The 8,908-nt window shown below is 47.8% G+C and overlaps 1 protein-coding gene across 7 annotated transcripts in view; it reads right to left on the minus strand.

Moving 5' to 3' along the window:
• Synj2 (synaptojanin 2) overlaps positions 1-8,908 on the minus strand; it is a gene marked incomplete at its 5' end in the record, with an annotated part of 95,146 nt that extends 86,238 nt beyond the window's left edge. For all 7 annotated transcript variants that reach the window (XM_005390532.2, XM_005390531.2, XM_013517390.1 and 4 more), the window contains 1 exon segment: positions 8,781-8,908. In XM_005390532.2, the coding sequence (XP_005390589.2) occupies positions 8,781-8,908 (128 nt within the window).

Consider the following 8,908-nt stretch of genomic DNA (forward strand, 5'->3'; position numbering starts at 1 on the left):
CCACAAAAAATCAGTTAAAAATGTATAGCATCAGATTCCTAGGTTTAGCTCGTATCTCAAAGACATCTTAGATTGTATCTTGCCAGATAACTTCTTCTAAGATTCAAATTTCTGGGTAGCTTAAAATTTTAAATGTTGAAGTAGTGGTGGTGCTTATCTATAATTTAAACCTTAAAAAAACACATACATGGGGCCTGGGGATTTAGCTCAGCGGCAAAGCGCCTGCCTGGCAAGCGCAAGGTCGTGAGTTCGGTTCCCGGTACCGGAGAAAAAACAAAAAACAAAAAAAAAACAACAACAACAAAAAACCAAACCAAAACACATACATGGAATTTCAGAGTAGGGAAGGGAGTATAGTTGTAATTCATTTCATTTTCAGGTTAAGATTCTGAGATCTGAAGGACCAAGGGAAGGAACAGCCTTTCCCAAGCTGGTGCTAGATCCTAGCTACTCAGTGTGGTCCATGGACCAGCATCACCTAGGAGCTTGTGAGATACATGGACTCTCAAGCCCCATGGGAGCTACCCAGGCAGAATGGGGAGCTACCTCTGCATTTTAACAAGATCTCCAGGTGATGGGACAGAGGATAAAGTTTTCAAAGCACTGCTGTCCCAGGCATGCTGGTTTATGGGGAAAAGGGGAGGGCTTCACAGTCAACACACTTAATAACCCTCACCTGGCTCTGCGGTCAAAACACAGTAACCATGTCCTCAAGCAATTGTTTGCCAGGCTCCAGATGGGTGAAGCAGGCAGGCAATCTCCCTTTCTATTTTTTTCTCAACCTTCCTTTGTGAAAGGCCCACATCTCCAGTATTTGCTTCTAGCTAGGCACCTGCTCCCACTTGGAGAGAGAAAGTATTGTAACCCTATAGCTGGAAAGGAGGCTGGGGACAGGAGCTCAGGGTCAGCTGCCCATGTCCACTGTCCAAGGCTGCCTCGCTGGTGTCAGTGTCGCCCACATGTAGCAGCCACGCTGAGGAAACAGGTGAGAGGCTTGAAGGTGCTATCCACTGGAACATGCTAGGGGAAGACCTGAGGAAAGGGAAGCAAGTAGTTTGTTTCTTCTGAGTGAAGACTCCTTCTACCAATCAGTGAAAGCAACACACCGTCACCCCTTGCTTCTGCATTCAAACAAGCAGTCCCTGCCAGCAGGGCAGACCAGACACTGTAGGGGACACAGTGTCCTGACAAGAGACAGGGCCAGGCCAGGTCTCCTGTAGGTCTGAGCTACAGCTATGAATGACCTGCTTTCTTCCCACCCCGACACCGAAGCCTCAGCTGCACCAGGAAAGCACAGGGAGCCAAAGTCCTGCTGTAGGAGCCCATGACCTCCCTTGGGGACCATCAGGGACCCAGAGAAGGCTTCAGCCTTCCATGGACCACCAGGGAGTGAGAGGGCAAAGGATATACCCATTCTCAGGGTGTGTGGCTTTACCGACAACAGACACTCAGGACAGAATGTGCTGGCCATCACGCTGGACATGGGTTTCACACAAACAGGGATGGCGTCCATCACCCTGGGCGGGGGACAGAATGGGCATAGACACAGGAAGAGAGTGAAAGGCCACCTCCTGTGACACAGCAGACACCTGGCTGGGAAATCCCACATCTTCAAAAAACTGCACAAGGATAAGCTCAAACTTTCACATTCTCACTTAGGACCCCATCCTGCCGCCTGGTTCATCTGAGTCACCAGGAATGAGCTGCCTGCTTGCTCTCCAAGACTGATGCATAGCTAGGGAATTCTGCTTTTCCTAACCAGGAAGCTGTACCAGCAAGTGGCACCCTGCCAGTGTCCTGTGCCACAAGGGCAGATAGTCACAGCCTGAAAACCAGCCAGGTGCACATCATCTTCCTGCACAGGCCCTTGGTGAACCTGCCCTGTGCCGCCTCAGTGTAAAGCACAGCTCTGGCTGTAGGTTTTCTCAGCATAATGTTCACCCACTCACCCGGTAGGGCGCTCCCAGCCCCCATGAGTCAAGGGGGCAAGTGGACCCCTCCCAGCACCTCACTTAGAACCTTTCCAACTTAAAACACAGGAGATCTTCGGGTGAGCCCAGCCCACCCTTTTACATTTATCACTTTATTTGTTATCAGAATCTCTCTCCCCCTTGGAGAGACTGGGGTCTCAGCCCTTTCTCTGCGCTCAGAACCCAGCTCAGCCTTCAGGCCGCATGGGACTTCATTCCAGGTGCTGGGACCTCCACACGGAAGAACACGACCAGCTCGGGCTCTGCTTTACCCTCCCGGAACATAGGCCTGAAGCCCAGGCATTCTCGTAAGCATCAAGCTTGCTCTTAGTAATGCCACATTTTCTGCTAGGAAAGGATTACTGGTTCCGTAAGTATGAAAAACTGTGTCAGAACGGGAGCTCTGTGCTGCAGTGTCACATTCATCAGAATACAACATCCATGACTACATGTGAGCTTTAAAACCCAAGATAAGCATCAGACAAAAGGAAAAAGTGAGTCTTTTCCATATATATAATTTTTTTTCCCAATAGAATGACATTTTACTGAATTTATTATTCTCTGTAGCCTTTAGACTTCATTCAAATCGTCACTCTGCCACTAACTAGAGACAGAGCCTGGACACACTGCTGTGCCTCTTTGTGCCTCAGTTTCTTTCTCTATCTCTCTTTCTCTCTCTTGCTCCTCTTTTTGGTATTTATGGTACCGAGGATTGAACCTAGGATCTTCACACTGAGTAATATCCACAGCCCCCCTTTTCTTCCCTTTTGAGACAGGGTTTCATTAAATCACTAAGTTGCCCAGCCTGGGCTCAAACATGAGATCCTCCTGCCTCTGCCACAGAGTACTGGGATTATAGGCATGGGCCACCACATCCAGCTGTGTCTGTGTATCAAAGTGTAAAACAGAAATTATCAGCATCTACCTCTGTAAGAATTAAGTAAGTCTGAGTTGTAAACCACTTAGGATGGCACCTAGTATATGGCAAAACAATACTAGTCATTACCAAGTTGAACCAGTTTATCTCACCACTAAAAAAACAAATCAAAACAGCTTGCAACCAACATCCTTGGAGCAAAACGGGCTCACGATACTTTGGAAGATAAATTTCTACAGGTAGAATTCTAAAGCAAGGACACGCATACTTGAGGTTTTCCTTGTCTAAATTTCCCTCAAGAAACAATGACTCACACTGACACAGAGCGGGTCCTGGAAAACAGGAAGTGTCCTAACCTGGGCTGTTTTGTATCGGAGGTGGAGCCAGCCTGCCCTCAGTCAGCCTCATGTCTCCCGGCATATGGAAAAAGGAAGGGAGGGCTGGCAGCTCTGGGGACATGATTTTGTGTTTTGTGTGTTTCTGTACTGCTGGGGATGGTCCCAGGGCCTCAGACAGTGATCTGACTTTTGCTTTGCTGTTGGCTCAGCATTACATGGCCCAGCCCTGTCTAGAATGGGGAGAGATCCCAACCTAATTCCCAAGTCTGAGACTGGGTCAGTTTATCCCAGACTTGAAGGACAAGTTAAGTAACAAGAAAATAGTCCCCATCCTCAAGTGGGAAGGCTACACAAGCTGAGCAGCAAAAAAAAAAAAAAAATCACAAATGGGAACCCAAGTATCCCTATGGAACATTCCCTAAACAAGACACAGATCCATGCAGATGCTCAGAGCAGACCCACCGGGATATCTACAGGGCCAGGGGCCAGAGCAGCAACAGAACTCTACCTTGTATGTGAAACTGTCTTACGTTTTTAATCAAATGAACAAACTTAAATAAAATGTTCTTTCCTCTTGCCTTGAGAAGCACACTGCTACGGAACACTAGCTCCAGAATGTGGCCTCCAGGCAAAGCACCCACTGGCCCGGCCCCTTCTTTTCCACCACTTTCCCCATCGGGCTTCAGACTCCCTTGGGTCATAACAGGTCACTCAGCTGGCCTGGATCCAGTCCCACTCATGCCCGCCCCTCAGGGCTGGGGTAGACACCCCCACTGCAGAGCTGGTCAGGGGCCCTGGGGAGGTGGTCTGCACAGTAGAGAGCAGGCTGGCCATCGGCATATCCAACTCCAACGTGCTGGGTGGCAGCACGTGGTCCAAAAGGGATAAACACAGCCCCTTAGCCTTTCCTTGCATGGGGCTCAGGCCATACTGCTGAAGGCCCAGACATCTCCTCTATGTCTACCATCACCACCATCTAAAGGAGGGCACGGTGAGCACCGCGAAGGGTGCCCTGCTCTTTCTACTGGGATTCACTCCTCCCAAGCAGTCACTGCTCTGAAAAATGTGTTGGCCACAACCTCAGAATCCACTCATACACTATTCGTGCTGGGAACCGACATAGCCTCGTGATTGTAGTGAACAATAATGTATCAGATATTTCAAAATTGCTAAGAGAGTAAATTTCAAATGTTCTCATTACGAAAACCATAAGTATTTGAGGTAATGGCTCTGTTAATTAGTTTAATTTAATCACTGCCCCTTACATACATGCATCATAACATCACTTTGTACCCTGCAAATATATACAGGCATCATTGTCAACTGACAATTTTTTTAAAACTGAACTTACATATTTAATGCAAGTCAGAAAAAATGCAAATAAACTAAAAATTTTAGTGGGACATGGTGGTACATGGATATAATTCCAGCACTGTGACAGGCTGAGGCAGGAAGACCTTAAATTCCATCCCAGCCTGGGCAACTTAGCAACTTCGCGAGTCTCAGTCTCAAAAACAATAAAAGGGCTGCAGTTTGGGCTTGGTGTGAAAGCTTTGTGTCCAATCCCCAATACTAAACATACACACACGCACACATACATACACACACACACACACACACACACACACATACACACACATCTTACCTGGCATCAAACAAACTAAATTTGGAGATATACTTTAAAAAAAAGGGATGGGTGAAAAAAAATGAGAGCATGGAGGCTGAATTTTTTCCCCTTTGCTTCTGTGTATATTTGAACATTTTCACAATTAAAGGTTAAAACAAAGCGTTTAAAATGCACGGCCAAAGGGAGGGCCTTGCAAAATGTAAAGTCACAATTTTACAGCAACAGTAGGAAAAGGCACACACTCACTTAATTTGCAGTTTTTGTGAACATTATGCTGAGAAAACCTACAGCCAGAAAATGACCTGCATACGAGTGACACAGGGCCAAGTTAGGAGGTGGGGCCTCTACCCAGCCTCCTCCTCTGTCGGGGGGTTTCTAGAATGGCCATAGTGGGTTCTCTCTGATGCTTTTAAGCAGGTCAAGCTTCACGTCAATGACCATACAAATCGAGGCCATGAAACCTGAGAAAGTGACCAAGACAAAAGTTCACACCAAGCCTCGCCAGGTTCTAAGGCGTTCTCACCAGTTCGAACCTGGCGACACTGTGGCTCTACACAAACACAGCAGCTGGGAGGACTCAGAAGCCTGCTGCTTCCACAGAACATTTTCACCCAGAAGCTGGAAGAAATTTAGGAACATTCACTAACTAATTAGGCCTCTCAAGCCTCCTGCTCCAGTCCCCGACCCCTGCAGCCTGGTCAACAGCAACAAGGCTGGGGTAGGAAGAGGCAGCGTTTCACCCCCAGACCCAGGTGTAATCATACTGAAAACACTCAAGCCACCCTACTGGGAGCCCAGGGGACAACACTGAACTTTGGACCACTGGCGCTGACTCTGAAAACAAATGAAATCCATTATTGATCTGCACATTTCCTGCATCTGGTCCACCTAAGTCTAAAAGAGACGGACAGACGCCACCTTCCCATGTCGTGCGAAGGTGGGAAGGAGAGAACATCTGTAGGCTCATTCTGGATCATGGGCAAGAGAAGCCATTGCAGGATCTGGTTTTTCACCAACAGAGAAGTATGTTCCAACCACTGAATGGAGATACGAAGAAAACTGTGAAACTCTTTTCAATTGGTGCTAATACTTGCTTCTTCTGTCTCTGGAATTTCTGGTCCCGCTGATCCACATTAAAAAATTCTCAACCTAATTGTGTTAGAAGCAGGAATTTGGAAGTGTTCCTTCAACAATCTTCGTGCTAGCAGGCTTGATGGTCTAGTATGGGGACCATCTACAAAGCTCGAGTTAGAACAGGTGAGGACAGGTTAGAATAGGTTAGAATGGGAAGAGTCCAATCACCAACCAGTCATGAATCATAAGCTTTTCCAAAACTCACTACCCAGTTCAAGATCCTGATTGTCTTATACAAAGCCTAAAAATACTAAAGAACTGCTGAGTCCTCCAGAGTGAAATGTGCTCAGAACATGCTGGTAACCAGCACTGAGGAGGGTGTGCTTATGGCTGTCTAAATCACCAGTGGCTCCCAATAAAAGCAGCAGGGTGCATCTGTCGCAGAGCTGGGGGCTGGGAAAGACCATTCTCCACGTGGCATGGCCAAGAGGGTTAGCCTCTAGGCTCCCATTACTTACTGGGACAGCCAGCACAGAAAAACCACAGCCAAAGAGAAAAGAAAGGTGCCCGCCCTTTTCTACCCTCAAGGAAAGGTCAAGATTAGGTTGCCATGAGTGTACTGTCCCTCCAGAAGGAGAGACTGAGACCTTCTTATGGAGAAGAAAACACCCTGAGCCTTGTTGAGGAAAAGAAAGCAGCATAGTTGATTCTCAGAACACTTGGGTTTTTCTAGTTCAGAGCCATTCTACCCAACTGTGAGTGGTTCTTCCCAACAGTAATGCATTTGGGATGTTTTAAGTTTGAAATGACAGCTTTCTACCAACCAAAGGCTCCCTCTTACAGTCCTCTGGATGAGCAATACTAGCACATGTTACAGCTGCTTTTTAAAAATAGTTTCATTTCATTTAATTGAAAGCAGACTTGAAAAACTTAACTATTCAACCCAAGATCTACAGAAAAACAAATGTGAACAAATGTGGGCTGGACATGAGCTGAGGCCATGCCAATTCCCCTCACACCTCGCTTGCTGTAAGCCTCTTAGTCCAATGTACCACATTGCCAATGCAATGTATAGGCATCTTGACCCAGGCTTAATTTCCTAATGGAAAGATATGCATTATATCACTTCCATTAATCATTTTAAAATCTTCACTTCAAAAAAATTCCAAGTGTCTTTAAAGGAACTCAGACATGTATGAACCTTGCTTAATGTTGCCAGAATCCAACTGGACACTTTAGGCTCTTGGATGAAACACCAGTTTTGTACTATGAAATTAATGTCTTGGTTCTGAAAAATGTGGTATGAAGCAGACATCTAAAATAGAATGGAAATTTGTGGGGTTTGTTTCAAGGCTGTTACAAGTGACCAAACTTGGATTTTTCAGGACAGAGCCCAAATTGGAATACTGTAATCTGATAATAATTTAATCCATAATTTGCTACACACTTTTAAATCTGAATACTGGAGAACATTGTTTCAGCAATCAAGTGACAGAAAGCAAGCCAGATAACTAAATGTTAGTGAAATGATGGGAGCAGAAATAGAGATTATCCTTGTAAGATACACACACACACACACACACACCAAGGTTGATCCATACAAATGAGAAAACAAAACCAGAGACAAGCAGAAAGCATCATGCAAGTGAGTGCCTGGTGCATGTGAGACCACCTAAGCACAAGGGACCCTGCTCTGCACTTTGTTTAGCCAGGAATAGTGGGAAGATGGTACCACTGTACAGCTATTATTGTGTGCCCACTCTCCAGGGTTCATGGTTAAAATTCTAACAGTTCTACTTGGTTTCCCTGATTTTGGTGATTCCTAGGCCCTCCTGGTGAACATGAGCAACAACACCCGTGCTAGGCTCAGGAGCACTGTACCAGGAAGGGGTGCAATGTGTGACATTACCCAAAGAGGCACACTGGACTCAGGAAGACTGTGATCCTGGGCAAGCTCTCAGTCTCTTCAGACCTCAGTTTGCTCATCTGTGATATGGGGATAGTAATGGTGCTTTTGGAGAATTATGAAAATTAAGCTGGGGACAGTGGAACACACCTGTAATCCCAACACAAGGGAGGCTAAGGCGGAAGGACTGCCATGAGTTTGGGGTCAGCTTGGGCTACACGGTGGGTTCAAGCTCAGCCTGAACTACACAGTGAGAACTAGTCTCAGAACGCCAAAAATAAATAAATAAGAACTGTGAAAATTGAGATCATACCCCTTAAGACCGTACACAATGCCAATCTCAAGGCTTCTGAAGCCATACGTGACAATACACAGGATTGGCATCTTCTAACACCCACCATAAAAGTCAAGTCAGCATATACTGTAATTGCTTCCAAGTTCTATATATTACAGTAGTGAGCTTCTTCACCAAATATTTACAGAAGACAGAGTGCTATCAGCGCTTCCTCCGGAGCCTGGGTTTTGGCGCCTGGGTCCCATGCCCTCAGGGCGTGGCGCCAGCCACATAAACCTAAGGGCCATGGCTGGTTTGTTTCATCAACAGGTGCGCCGGAAAGAGAGAGCCCTGGCACAGCATCGAGCCGGCTCCGCGTCAACCTCGAGTCCACCGCGAGTCCAGATATGCAGGGCGCCCTGACCAACCTCCACGAAAAAGAGCCAGCAGGCTCCCCAAGAACAGACCCCCGGGTTGGGGGTGCGCGGACCCGAGACCCTAAGCACCACCTCGCCCAACCAGAGGTGCTGTCTGGCGTCCCGTCCCGGGGTCGCCTTCTCCAAAAAGTCACGCCCCGGGGCACGAGCCGCAGCCCCGCATCCCCGCGCCGCCCGCCAGGACTGCCCGGGTCCGGCTTCCGCGGTCTCGGCGAAGGCAGGCGCCCTCCCCTGCGCGTGCCGCTGCCCGCACTGGACGGCGGGACGCCGCACTCACCCAGCGTGGCCACCGTGCCGGCCTCGAAGAGCAGGCAGTCTCCGCGGCCGCGCGCCTCCAGCAGCACGCTGCTCTCGCCCGAGGCCTCCAGCCGCGCGAGCAGCCGCAGCCCTTTGCTCAGGGCCATG

This window comes from Chinchilla lanigera, unplaced genomic scaffold (genome assembly GCF_000276665.1).
Source record: "Chinchilla lanigera isolate Chin_1 unplaced genomic scaffold, ChiLan1.0 scaffold00038, whole genome shotgun sequence".
In the NCBI taxonomy this organism is placed as follows: Eukaryota; Metazoa; Chordata; class Mammalia; order Rodentia; family Chinchillidae; genus Chinchilla; species Chinchilla lanigera.